The following is a 13,689-nucleotide window of genomic DNA, read 5'->3' as shown; positions in this document are numbered from 1 at the left end:
TCTGGACAGGTCACATGCTATACCCACCAGTCAATTGAGGCCCATGTCTCAACAGCCAATAAGCCGCTTCTGACACTCTGTACAGTTTCTTGGGGAACCTCGGGGCTGTCCAGGAAGCCGATGACCTGCTTTATTACGTTTGCGTCCCGCAGGATCAAACCGATCACTACGCACCACTCCAGACAGCCCGCCTCCATGAACACATGAAGGAGATACCTGAAGGTACACAGAGACGCACAGCTGTGAAATACTGGCTTTGGTTTTACAGTGAGTTAAAGCACATAACGAATTAAGACTGCAGTGAATCATGGAAGTGAGGTTTCAGTGATGGTATCTCACCTGAGCTGCACCTGCGACTTGTGCGGGCCTTTGTTGGCCAGCTCCATGGAGATGTGCTCCAACTCGGCCTGACTCAGGCTCAGAGTGGAAGAGTTCTCGTCAACCATCGTCCAATCACCATCCACCACCGAGCTGGTCTCTGTCAAGTCCGTGGCCGAGCCCACGCTGTACTCTTCCACTAGAGGGGGAGGAGAAACAACGAGGAATAAGAGAAGACAATTGCATAAAATAAAATGTGTTTTGTGTTAACAGTTAGACGGGATTAACTGTTCGAGCCTTATTACCTTTGTTGGTCAACAGGGACAGGAATGCATCATGCGTCTGTGGCGAGTGTTGGTTGGAGTGAGCAGACGAGGCCGTGTCCATGTCTTTGGCCCTCTGTCCGAGGCCGTCAATCCAGGTGTGGTTGGAGGGAGTCGCCTGGGGGGGTGCTGTGTCCATGTCGCTGTTCAACAGGCTGTCAGCTGACTGCGACTTCAACAGCCGTGTGCTCAGCACTTCAGGGAACAATAAAAAAACAAGACAGTGTTGTTACACATTTATATGTGAGCTTTGGTCACTTTAGACAGCTTCTGTGTCACTTACCTGTGCGACACCGTCCGTTCTTCAGAGGTGAGCTGAGGCTTCCCACAGGGATAACAGGGAAGGGCCAGAGGAAATCCTTGTGGAGCCTCTTCAACGCGGAAACAAAATCATCAACGCGGGCCACGCGGTTTCGTTCGCGACACAACCAGCCGATGAGTTCGAAGCCAAGCTGTGCGGAGAAGCATCCCAAGTCGCGGAGGCGTACCTGCTCCAGGAGGTGGCGGGCGTGGCGCCAGAGCATCATATCGATATACATATTCTCTGCACACTCCACATCCCGACTGACAGGAATTAACGCAGGAAGAAGGAGAGATGGAGAAAGAAAATGTGGAAAGTTTAAAATTTAGATGACACAGTGAGAACATTTTGAACAAAACATAACACAAGTATACACATTCTATGTTACTGTATGTGTGTGTGTGTCCATACCCTTTAACAGGGGGTCCTGAGGGCATACTGAAGGTCTTCTGCAGGTTGAACTTGCCCGTAGTGATGGAGTCTGCAGACTGTGACAAACTGATGCTGCGATTTCTGAAGAACTCAAACCCCCCAGTAGAGCTGGGTTCCTACAGACAGAGATACACAGTTCATTGTTTCATGTGTATAGTTTAGTGTTTGTGGGTACAAAGAATGATTTACAGATTTGCTATGTCAAGTACAGCTTATTACTCACAACAAGTGTTTATGTGAGTCATGTCTTAATGATGAATTGTTGTCATGGGCATTCACACACATTTATTGGTGTTCTAACAGGAATTTTCAGATTAAATGGATAACAAATTAAAGGTTTTTCTCAAAATACTTTGATATATGTTGATATATTTGAAAATGATAAAAATTTGCTATTACTATTTCAGTAGTTTGGGAATTTCAACGTGGATGGATGAAAACATTAACGAAATGAGAAATATTTTACATGTTAATTCCACCTTCATTATTTGAAGTTCTTTACCTGAGTGGTGGGTGTTGGGGGCGGAGTTTCCATCTCTCCAGAGCCAATGGCTTTGAGGAATCGGATCATGTGCCGGCAGAGGTCCCACTTGCCCTGTTCAAGCGCCGTGTTGAAGAGTAGAGTGGCGTGCTGTCTGCTCACTGCTGGAACCTCCATGTTCTTTACAAAGCGGGACAGAGACAGACGGTTTTATGAGGTCATGACACCATGAACAGATATATTTAGGTATGCACAATGAGACTTTACATTTATTTTTGACAATCACTGCATTATGCTATGAAAAGCTAACTGAATAAATGTGTGTAGCATCAGTGTGTGTGTGTGTTAGCACGCGTTTCCAACCACAGTCGCTACCTGCAGTATAATCAGATAGGAGGCTGCTGTGTCCAGGTCTTGAGCCATGAGACACTCCTCAAACAGATCTTTGGGGTTTCCCACAGCGGCGAACAGGTAGTTCCACAGGGCATACTCTGTCTTCCTGGCACAGTGGACGATGGTTTGGAGGAAGAGGGGGAATTCCGTGATGAACTTGGCCACGGTGGGCAGCAGAGGGTCCGGGATGGGCTCTCGCGATGTCGCCTCTTCTTCCAGCACGACATGCACCATCAGCTCCATGACATGGGGGAAGTAGGGGAGGGAGGCACATGACTGAGCCAGCATCAAAGCCTGTAGAGGAGGGAGCATTGAAGAGTGGAAAGAATGGACTCAGTTTATGTAGGCAAACATGATCATGATATGGAACTGTTTGTATTATCACCAACACGGTCCACTGAAAGCAAACATTCAGACTAAAGTTCGTGTTAGTAAAAGTGTATTTGTGTTGATTTTTCCTCTGGTATCACATCACTCCCTCACTAAGCTGACAGCAGGCTCCACATACCTGTTCACCTAGGTTGCGAACCAGCAGCTGCCTCAGGATGTGATGGAGGTAGATCTGGGAGGTCCTCTCTACGGTGCAGTAGGGGAACACCGCCTCTAGTGGTTCAGACGACCCCTGCAGGCCGTCATACAGCACGGTCTCATTGGTTGCCCCCAGTACCAGGGCATCCTCAAACAGCACAGCCAGAGGGTAGATGTTGATGTGGAAGGGCAGCATGATGCGTCTGGAGAGGAAGGAGTGGGGCTTGCGATGGTCACGGGGAAACAGCGGCAGCCATACTTTCATGCCTGCCTCGCCACAGGACAACCACAGGGCCTCCAGCAAGTGGCGCTTCTTCCGGTTGGAGCGACAGGTGGTCCACACGTTCTCCACACACTGGGCCAGCACCACCGGAGGACAAAATGGTAGCTAGGGGACAAAGAGTTATAGGGATAATTTGTAATAATACGTTTCTGACATATCATTTCTGAATAAAGCCGTTTAAAAGTTCAAACTCAGACGGACTCACCAGCTTCTTATTGTTGGCTGGTGTCTCCTTCTCTCGCACCTGCGGCCCTGAACGGTCCCTCTGCAGCATGATCAACTGGCCAGCCAGATTCAACATGATGCTCTCTGCCATGCAGGCCTGAGATGTACACATACACACACATTAAAACATGAATGCACATGCACCTATAGAGACAGTCTAGTTCAATATGTGTGTTCCTCTGTTACCTGCTGCGGCGCCTTCAATGTGATGCCAGTTTCTGTGCGCACAGAGGTGAGTGTGACAGAGACCACGAGGGCAGGGTGAGGGATGTAGCGAGACATTGACACCTCCTGCAACAACTCTACGCTGGCTGTCGGATGTGGACTGGAACATCAAATGGAGGTAAATAATTTAAGTCAGAGTCATGACTTCCAGGTAAAAACATTAATGCAAGAAGACATGACAAAGACTTTAACTCTGAAGTTTTTGAAAAAGCTTTTAGTAGTACAGCAACAGCATGTGACTGCTAGGGCAGAATATAATTTTCTTTGAATGTCTTCGAAGTGAAATGCTGGAAAAGAACTTGATACAGCATAATGAAATATTGTACTACCCTGATTAAATGTAAATGTTATAAATGTTAAATGTACTAAATATACCTGAAAAAGTGAAATTTCACTATAAATACTGAAGTAAGCAGAAATCTGAAGTCTGACATTAATGTTGTGAAGCTGGTCAAACACCGTTAATTATATACAATGTATAGTCCCAGACAGACGTAAAGCGGGGCCCAGTTCTGTCATGTGATGGGTTTTAGGTCAATAGCTTTTAAAAAGCCTTTTTTCCCAAGGGAAAATGTGGCTGACTAACACGATTACCTAACACTATTATGATTACTGGTGCCAGGGATTTCCCTGGTGCTGGAGAGTGAGAAAGAAGAAAGAAACTGTGTTGAATGGAGAACAGCCTCGAGTTTACAAAAGATGCTGTCATCTCTTAATAATAATAGCATTTGTTTTGAGCACTTAGAATTTGGATTTGTGATGTGAAGAATAAGCCAAAACAGTGTAAAGGTTTTGGCTGTATAAGCCATCAGGCACATTATTGCTACCGTTGTTACACATTAAAAAAAACCTACCAGACGACACTGGACCAAAAGAGAATTAAAACAAATGAGATTATCCTTGGGCTAAGCTTAATGTCAGATATGCGATAGTGAGTGCAATGAGGTTCTGAAATTAAGACTGGATCTGGATCTGGTCTAACATGTGTACACAGGAGCCCACCTGTCGTTCCTCCTCTCTATGCTATAGAGGCAGATGGAGCAGTCAGCTCTGAACAGGATGACCATGTCTCTGAAGACGTTGAGCAGCAGAGTGTCTGAGTGCAGCTTAGTGACCGATGCAAAGGCATTGTCCAGGTTGGTTGAGCGTTGATAGAGCCTCAACTAGTGTCAACAGAGAGACAACAATGGGATATGCGTACACAGCTACAATCACGACAAAGAGAAAGAGATGGTGGGATCTGTGAGAAACAGTGGTGAAGTAAATGGTGCTTAAGTCTCACCTGCTCTTGCTGGTCTATAAAATTGTAACAGGCTACCACCACAAAATCGTTCCACCAAGCCAGACCTCCTGTCACTGTCATGTTCTGCTCCTACAGAGAAGATACAATAAAAAAACACATTGCAGTCACAAGTTGTTCATTGATACTTGAAACTGAAGCCATTTATAGAGGGTGACATTTTGATTTTCTAGTCTACAATGTCACATACCTGAGTGATATTTCCAAACAGTTTCCATTTCCTTGTGAATAAGGAGTAGTGTGCAAAGCCCCGCCTCCCTGCTACAGCCATGCACTGGCCTGCTGTGTCTATGGCTGCAAACTGTACAGACAGACACACAGACACACACACACAGACCATATAATATAATATCAAATCAGAATCAGAATAAGAATCAGAATTTGTTTATTGCCAAGTAGGTTTTTTATGCCTACGAGGAATGTGACCTGGTGCAAGTATTGGCAAGTATTGGCTACAGATGTACTGTATATATAGATTTTCTCTAGCTCCCAACCCTGTACACGCACTTGTGAATAGAGCATGATTAGTTTACTCTGTGGACGTGACTGCTTTGTAAACTCTGGGATATTGCAGTTTTTAACAGTCTGAGCACACATGTTCTGGATGAAATAATAACTGTAATTAATGTTTATGGTACCAGATGCCTCTGTTTCCCACACATAACATCACATTCAACGAAACTTCAGAAATTGAATACTCATGGGAGATAATTTCAAAGACAATTTAACACAAGTTTCTGTGAAAATTACAAACAACCACATTCTCACTCTTACCCGTATAGGCCAGTTGCTCTCTAGGTATGTGCTGTGAATCTATAGGAATACAAAAATACTATGAGAAAAAGATAATCAACTTGTACTTCCTATGCATTGAAATATATACACACAAAGGCAAGATATTGCCTTGATGAATAAAAGTACTTTATGAATAAAGCTCCCTTGTGATTGTGTGCAATATTAGCTGTGTGCAATATTAGCTGTCAGCATCATCATGAAGTTCTCGCAATCGTTTTTTTTGGCTTTTATTATCCAGAAAAGACTACTAAGTACCAGGAGAAAATGAGTCACCAACTATTTTCCCCAATTGACGAATAGTTTAGCAATAATGCCAAACATTTGATGCTTCTCAAATGTGAGAATCTGACTAAACAAGACATCTGATGACGCCAGGGCTGTAGGAAATTGTAATGCAATGCTATGCTGTTTGTGTCAAACTGGCGGCATTTTGGAATTGTGAATACCAAGAAATATTTCAAAACTCTTGCAACGTTACATAAATCCTGCCTAACCAGGTGTGATGAGCGCCCAACCTTACCTGGACCACGTGCCAGTGCTTGTGCCCCAGTAAAGTGCTGAGTCCCTGAGAGAGAGAGGAGTCGGGGTTGGGGGGATGGTGCAGTGGGCTACCGTCACGTGGGTGTATGTGTGTGTGCGGGTGCGTGTCAGAGGTGCTGTTGACTTGCGTGGGGTCACCACAGGTCAGGTAGAGGCGGTCTTCACCGTGGAGCAACACCTGCTCCTGGTTACTCTGTGCGGGCGAGAGAGTAGCAAACAGAGCATGAATGTTTAATGTGTCTGCGTGTGTGGATGTGTGTGTATGCAGAAAACTGACGATGTGTTTCCTCCTACCGTGCAGGGGTTGACTGTGAGTGCACTCTTGATGAAGTGGAACTGCAGTATGCCAGCCTGCAGGGAGGAGTGAGGAGGTGTGACCATCTCCTCCTCCTCCTCGTCCTGCTGCTGCTGCTGCTCCTCCTGCCTCCTCCTCTCCTGTTTGATAGGGAGCACCCACAGGTGGTAGCCCTCCGCTCCCCAGCTCTGGAAACAGCAATTACATTTTACATGAAACAGACACACTTTATGTTATCCAGTAATTTCCAAAATCATTTAAATATTCACAATAAACAAATGACTCTAACTGGAACAGAATCAGCTAATAGTTCGACAGCCTGTGTTCCCTCTGTTACTCTTCAATGAATAGCGAATTGCTTGTAAATGACAGGGTTAAGTGGGTACTAAATGTTAACATAACCACAACACCTTTGCTTTTAACCTTTCCAACTGTATTATTTCAGTAAGGTTAATGATCTCTGTAACCTTCTCTCTTGAATGTGCTTAACAATTCAAGAGTTTTAATTTTATGTTTTATGTTAAAATGTAGATGGTGGGACAGTAATAAATAAATTCACTTACCATAGAGCTGATTTTAATGGGGTCTTTCTTAGTACCATCAGAACGATACCTAAGGGGACACAAAAATAAATAGAAAAAAGGTTGATATGAGTTTACATTAAGTGTGTACGAGTTAATTTGAGTGTGTGTCCACCTACGCAAAGTCCTCTCCCAGCGTGCAGATGAGGTGAGCTCCAAAGACACTCCACAGGGATAGGCCACCACACTCCCATGTAACCATGGCAACGCTGTAGTCAGGTGACCAGCAGATCAGCTTGACTGGGCCCGTCTTGTTATAGATGTCTGGACAGGCAAAGAATGCAGAGAAGTTATAAGGACCCAGAAGGTTTGAGTTATAGTTGTATTTTTAAAAACCAAATCTGTTTTCAAATGCTGCACTGGGACTATTTTCTCATATCAGACACTAAATCAAAAGATATTATGCTGTTAGAAGTCACAAGACAACCTGTGAAAATGAGGAGACCTTTTTTAAATCCCATTTTTAAATCCCATTTTTAATTTGTAAATACCTGCAATCAGATACAATAATATTTTACAACGAACATCACTGCCTACTTCAGACAAGAGAACATATTTAAGACTTTTATAAATTAAAATTTTTGAGGAAACTAATTACAATTAAAGACTTTTCAAGACCTGCAGATTCAATGTTAGAGTGGAGGTGGGCCTACATGCCACTTCTCCCACTAGGGGGAGCTGTGGCTTTAGGAGAGATCACAGGAGTCTGACTTAAACAGATGTTTGACTAAGGGGAAACACAAGCATGTGCACCCATGAGAGAGACAGCTGAAGGAATGCAAGTTATCTCAAGGAGGAATTTGTGCAGGGGTTTGACACAGAGAGACAGAAGAAGACAGGAGAGGGACGAAGTGGGGGGAAAGAGAGAGACAGGGTGCATATTGGTGATACCTGGGTAGTGTTTTGGGGTGAGCTCCAGTTTGTGGGAGAGCTGCATGGATCCTGTCGTGGTGTCTATCATGTACACCAGCACTGAGCCGCTGTAATGAAAAACAAACACACTTTAACAGCCATAACCTGTTGCCTGTGTGAGTATGAGAAACAGCTACTTCAAGGATCAGTGCAATCGGGCTTCAGTACAAGTAACCTGCAGCTGTAATTTTGGAGAAATAGCTCCAAGCTACACTTATATGCTTTGAACTACTCCCCTGTCTGCATGTCTGTGCAGGTGACTGGGCATTCACAGGAACACACACACACACACACACACACACACACACACACACACACACACACACACACACACACACACACACGCACACATACATCTCTACAACATAATGAAGGTCATTATTTGTGTTGTGTGTGATTTCACCTGGTTAATATAACTTCTTCACCGTACTGACATGTTAGTTAACCTCAAAACTATAACATCACGTGTGTGTCCATGTTGTTTCAGTGAGGTACAAAACATATAAAAACTGGTAGAAATAGATGAAGAAGGAGAATAGGGTGCAATGAGGAAGAGAAATTCCTGCCAACCTGGCAGATTGCACAAGCACACACTAGGTAGGCCTCAGCAAACACAAACTAACTGATTCTCACAGTGGACCCACACCACAGGGACAACAATCAATCTCTGTAACACATGGATGCAAACAAACACACGCCCAAGCCTTCTTCCCATCACTGTATTGTAAAGATATGGACATGGAGACAGTTGTGGACGCGTACCTGGCACAGCCAAAGGCCATCAATCTGTACTTGTTGTTGACAGCCACACAGGTGCCATCAGTCACGTCTGCTGCCCAGACGCCCTGCAGCTGCTGCACAAACACACGAAAAACATAATAAATTACAAATAACTGAATGTGTGTATGATGTCAATTACAGGTCAGCAGAGTGTGCGTTAACTGCTATTATTTAACTTTTTTGATAAGTCTAAATGAAACACATGAAAACATCAGAAGACTGCTTAGTCACGTCTTTAATTTAACGTTTTATATCTGGTGGACACATTTATATCTAGATGGTGACCTCAACACCCACTTACCGATTTCAAGAACGTAATTTTTGGCCAAAATTTTAGCACAACTTGTTAATAGTCTATTTGAATGTGAAAGATATTTTACCAATGCAGTCATTACTGTATAAATCCTGCCAAGATAAAGTAATGGCTGCAAGCCTTGTATTGAATCATAATATCACGGTATTAAAAAATAAATACAGTGCTGCCTTATCTATAAAATCTGAACCCTGCTGACCTGAACATGTTGCATCATCAGTTTGGATAATTGTTCTCTGTAAATGTCTCTGTTTGTCTCGTTGGGAAAACTACAGTTTCTCTTGAAATTTGATAAAATGAAGTGAAACCAGACAGACCATCGACGGCTCTCTAACTTAAGTTGTTTAACATGTTTAACACTCAAAGAGGACTCAGTTTCTTCATTTTGCCTCTATTTATTTACTACTTATACTGTTAGCCTTTTATATCTACCCAAATATGACAAGATTATAGATTCCATTAGCTACTCAAAAGTGAAGCAAAACATCTAATTTCTTTGCAGAAACAAAAGCCTGGTTATCATTACAAAACAGAAATCAGTATACAATTGAGGGATTTTCCTGGTTGAAATGGGTCCTGGTTGTTCCCCTGTCATGGGGTCAGATGAAGTCATATACCCAAGTTCTTACTGATGGCATAAACAATTGTAAAAGCACTGGCTATGATGGCTAGATGTAAAGAGGACTTTCATCAGCTTTTCAGTGCTATAATTTTTATACATTTTTCCTAATCTAGGTTTGGATCTTGTGTTTGCTCTTTACTAAACTGTGTGCGTGTTTGAAGTCAGCGGTGTGCGTCTGTGAGTATTCTTACATCTGCAGTGATGGTGTTGCTGAGTGGTGTGATAAAGCCCAGGCGTCCGTCACTCAGTACCACAGCAAAGCCATCTAGGGTCACACAATACTCCATACAACGGATATACACTCCCTCCAGGTCCAGGGAGGGACCACCTACGCACACACATACAGTGTTTGAAGTATTGTATGCAACAATAAGACTGAATCTGGAGCTGAAGTTCAGCAAAAACATTGGACAAGATGGGGACCCTTGTAGCCTTGTAACATATACTTTTTATAAATTATTTTTTAAAAGAGAATTCATGTTTGAAAAGTCAACTTTTTATTTATAATGTATTTCCTAACATCAACACCTTATTTATAATTTATTTCCCAACATTAGCAAGTGATTTGAAACTGTTTACACTGCCAACTAGAATCAAGTCAGCCCTCTTCTCCTGTGTTTAGCTATGTGCACAGGTCCTCTCTAACCTCGAGCAGACTGCAGGTCTAGCGAGAAGGGGATTGTAGTGAGGCAGATGGCCTTGCGTCCGTTGCTGCCTAGCCCGTCCCAGTGCAGCACGTGGAGGTAGCCATCTGCAGTACACACCAATAAGTCCTCCTGGAGGGACTGCAGGCTGGTGGGACAAAGAGGTAGAAATGAGCATTGAGGTTCAAAGGAAAAGAAAACGGTGGAGGAGGTAGTAAAAGAAAACAGCCAGGGGTGGTAGGTAGGAAGGGTGGGAACGAGATAACAAACCGCAGAGTGTTAGAAAACAGTGGACTAGTCATCATCCAGCTGCGCCCTCTGAGTGAAGCCTGAAACTTTTACTGGCCAGCTGTGATGAGGCCACATGGCTGGCTGTGCCAAGTCTCACTGTCTTCTAATACACAAGGGAACAAACAACCGTGTGTGCATTTGTGTGTGTTTGTGTGTAAAGCGCCTCATTGTGTCTAAAACTGGAGATAGCACAATGGGACAACCAACGGGAGTAAAGCAAGAGGCAGAAAGAGAGAAATGAAAGGGAGTTAAACACAGTGGACTTTCACTGTGGAGGAGGCAACGACTTCTACTGTAGTTTCACAGCAGGAGACACCCACTCATCTCCTGCACGCTCAGGCTGTGCCTGTGAAATGCCAACAGGATGCGCTCATTCAGATGACTACCCTATAATCTCTATCAGTGCAGACTGTGGAGGAGATGTGACAGATGAGCACAAGGACATGAAAGACACAGACAATACAAACACAAGATAAACAAAAATGTGAACAAAAAGGAAGTCGAGCAGAAAACTGACAGAGTGACAGTTTCTATCAGTCTGAAAATAAAGACGTCGAGTTGGTGGATGTGGGGGAAGGTGGGAAGACTAGGTGAAGAAAGAAACTTTAAAAAAAAAGAACTGAAATTAGCAAAGACTGACTGAAAGGAGTCAGCAAGGAGGAAGTTGACGCTGGTTCTTATCCAAGACTCCAGTGTTTGTTCCTTGGCTTTGGATATTTCTTATTATTATAATTTGGGGGCCTAGGTTTTAGAAATTAACAATGAACAAGGGATCCTTGTGGTCCTTTCTTCACAGGGCACATTAACCTTAAAATAGACCTACATAGAAAATAAGATGATTCAAATAAACTTGCAAAGCTGAGTAAATGCTGTCTTCATACAGGTGATACTGATTTAAATATTATTAAAATAGTGACAAGCCTTTTCAAAGAAAGCAAAGGAACAAATGTATCCTTATATTGTTTTATGTAGCTGATGCTGAAAGCCAAAACACAAAATAGAAACACAATAGAAAAACATTTAGAATGTGCAATTAATTAAGCACAGGCATGAGGTAACATGAGAAGCAATCTATCTCATTAAACTGATAACCGAGACTGATGCAATGGTATCTCTAAATACCCAAAATGCATTGTTTATAATCTGAAAATGGTCTAAATACTGTCCACATGACCGTATGAGGCTGATTTGAATGCCCTGGCAATACGCAGCTCCATCCAGCTAACACTCAAAAATGTTCCTTCTGTCATCCTTTCATCAATCATCACTAAACCCTTCCACCCACCTCTATTCATCTGTCCATCACTCACCCCCTTCCATCTCTGCAGATTCATGTGTTTCTCTCTGCAGGCCTCTCTGTTTACAACTGACAGAGTGGAGGAGCTTAGCTTCTCACAGCAGCTCAGCCATCTCTCACTGCCAATGCTGACTTTCCATGGAAGGAGATTTTTTTGAGGCCACTACTCCGAGCCAAATGCCCTTCATAGGTCAAAGAGTGGGTTTAACAGCTACTGCAATTGTGGAAATTATTTAAATATCCACAAAAACCATGTAATTGCAGGTTAATGTATGCTGCAAGCTAAAAAATGTACAATTTGTATACATGTGAGTGGATACTGAATGGCATACCTATATCAAGAATAACACAATTTTGTTTTGACTTTCAACGCTTTTAGAAGAAGGCATCTTACCTGTGTGTAATTTACAAGACTTTCAATTACTTATTTGAAATGAGAAGAAACTTTTCGTGCATGAAAATGTAAACATTGCTGTAGCTATGCACAAGGGGAGGGGTAAAAAAAACAAAACATAAAACTGCTGTGCTGTGTGAATATGAAGGGGAAACAGACAGACACAACAGAGATAAAAGGACACTAAGACTTCACCCTACCTGGTGATGGGGGCCTCCAGATCCACCGGCTTTTTCATCTCTAAAGACAGAGCGGGGGCACATTGCTCCTCCTTATAACCTGGGGTCACTTTCACACGAGTACTTCCTCTGTGCAAACACACAAAGACAAATCAAATATAGATAGTAGCTTTACTGATATGTGAGGTAACATATTTTTAACTGAAAAGGTTCTCTCAACATGTCCCAGCCTGTCCCGACCTCTGTTGGTATGCTGTCTAGGAATGTGAAACACACACAGCGACACACACAGGAAAAAGCATGCGGAAATCCCTATGAGCGTTGTTTTGTTGGAGTTGTTCCGATACCAGTATCATTATCGGAACAACTCCGATACTGCGTAAAATGCGGTATGGGGAAGTACACGGGTCTGTGCACCGATTCGATACCCCGTAATTCATTCACCCTGAAATGGGACCTTGCTACTTCCCAACAGTGTCCCATTCTCCATTTTCTTTCCCAGAATAGCGAAGTTGTGACCAGCCCTACTCTGACTCTGACAAAAGGGTTTAACCATAGCCAGGCCAAACAACAATGATTGCAATCACACAGGCTTAGTAGTATACTTACATATAAACTATACGGTCGTTAAAAAATAATAATATATATCTATTTCTTAACGCACACGTATCAGATCGGTACTTGGTATCGGCCGATATGCAATGTTCAGGTATCAGGAATGGTAGCGTAACACCTCTCTCAAGTTTTGTGCACTTTTGGTCAAGAGCTGTTTGGAAAGTCTTCCATCTCATCATCCTTCCCTAATCACATATGTGCTATGTTTTGGCCATGTAGTGTATTTTGTCACAATGGAAATTCATTAGTAGTTGCAGCAATTATTAGCTAAAGTGTCACTATCTGCTTGTATCAACCATATAACCACAGTATATATATATATCTATTTCTTGCGCATTTGGTCATGAGCAAGCACAACATTACATAAGAGGATTTAGTAGAAAAGTGCTCTTATATTCCTACTAACATTGTTTGCCAGCTGGACTGACAGACAGCTGCTGGCTACTTGCTAACAAGACTCTGCCGGTCTCACACTATAACGAGGACCTTGACACTCTATTTCAAAGATGAACTGCAGCACGCAAACAGCCCCAGCGGGGATAGCAGGGCTAATGTCGGACTGCCCGCTGTTTTAGTTGATCAATTCAAGCGTTTTGTACATACAATACAGCGTTTTCACAGC

At 43.1% G+C, this 13,689-nt stretch overlaps 1 protein-coding gene across 2 annotated transcripts in view; it reads right to left on the bottom strand.

Moving 5' to 3' along the window:
* Positions 1–13,689, bottom strand: part of ric1 (RIC1 homolog, RAB6A GEF complex partner 1) — a 35,714-nt gene that overhangs the window by 3,337 nt on the left and 18,688 nt on the right. The window contains exons 4-26 of one of the 2 annotated variants that reach the window (XM_051411752.1): positions 12,474–12,581; positions 10,294–10,439; positions 9,839–9,975; positions 8,695–8,786; positions 7,912–8,000; positions 7,140–7,284; positions 7,003–7,051; positions 6,439–6,627; positions 6,125–6,337; positions 5,584–5,622; positions 5,000–5,110; positions 4,792–4,881; positions 4,512–4,672; positions 3,471–3,609; positions 3,265–3,381; positions 2,757–3,164; positions 2,231–2,542; positions 1,877–2,035; positions 1,354–1,490; positions 925–1,205; positions 624–836; positions 340–517; positions 28–216 (exon numbers count right to left, since the gene is read on the bottom strand). In XM_051411752.1, the coding sequence (XP_051267712.1) occupies positions 28–216; positions 340–517; positions 624–836; positions 925–1,205; positions 1,354–1,490; positions 1,877–2,035; positions 2,231–2,542; positions 2,757–3,164; positions 3,265–3,381; positions 3,471–3,609; positions 4,512–4,672; positions 4,792–4,881; positions 5,000–5,110; positions 5,584–5,622; positions 6,125–6,337; positions 6,439–6,627; positions 7,003–7,051; positions 7,140–7,284; positions 7,912–8,000; positions 8,695–8,786; positions 9,839–9,975; positions 10,294–10,439; positions 12,474–12,581 (3,702 nt within the window). Of the gene's footprint in view, positions 1–27; positions 217–339; positions 518–623; positions 837–924; positions 1,206–1,353; positions 1,491–1,876; positions 2,036–2,230; positions 2,543–2,756; positions 3,165–3,264; positions 3,382–3,470; positions 3,610–4,511; positions 4,673–4,791; positions 4,882–4,999; positions 5,111–5,583; positions 5,623–6,124; positions 6,338–6,438; positions 6,628–7,002; positions 7,052–7,139; positions 7,285–7,911; positions 8,023–8,286; positions 8,642–8,694; positions 8,787–9,838; positions 9,976–10,293; positions 10,440–12,473; positions 12,582–13,689 lie in introns of those variants that run through there. The other variant, XM_051411753.1, reaches the window with a different exon arrangement.

Source organism: Dicentrarchus labrax, unplaced genomic scaffold (assembly GCF_905237075.1).
Source record: "Dicentrarchus labrax unplaced genomic scaffold, dlabrax2021, whole genome shotgun sequence".
Classification (NCBI taxonomy): domain Eukaryota; kingdom Metazoa; phylum Chordata; class Actinopteri; family Moronidae; genus Dicentrarchus; species Dicentrarchus labrax.
Note: the sequence above shows the minus strand (reverse complement) of the source record. Positions and strands in the feature narration are given on the sequence as shown.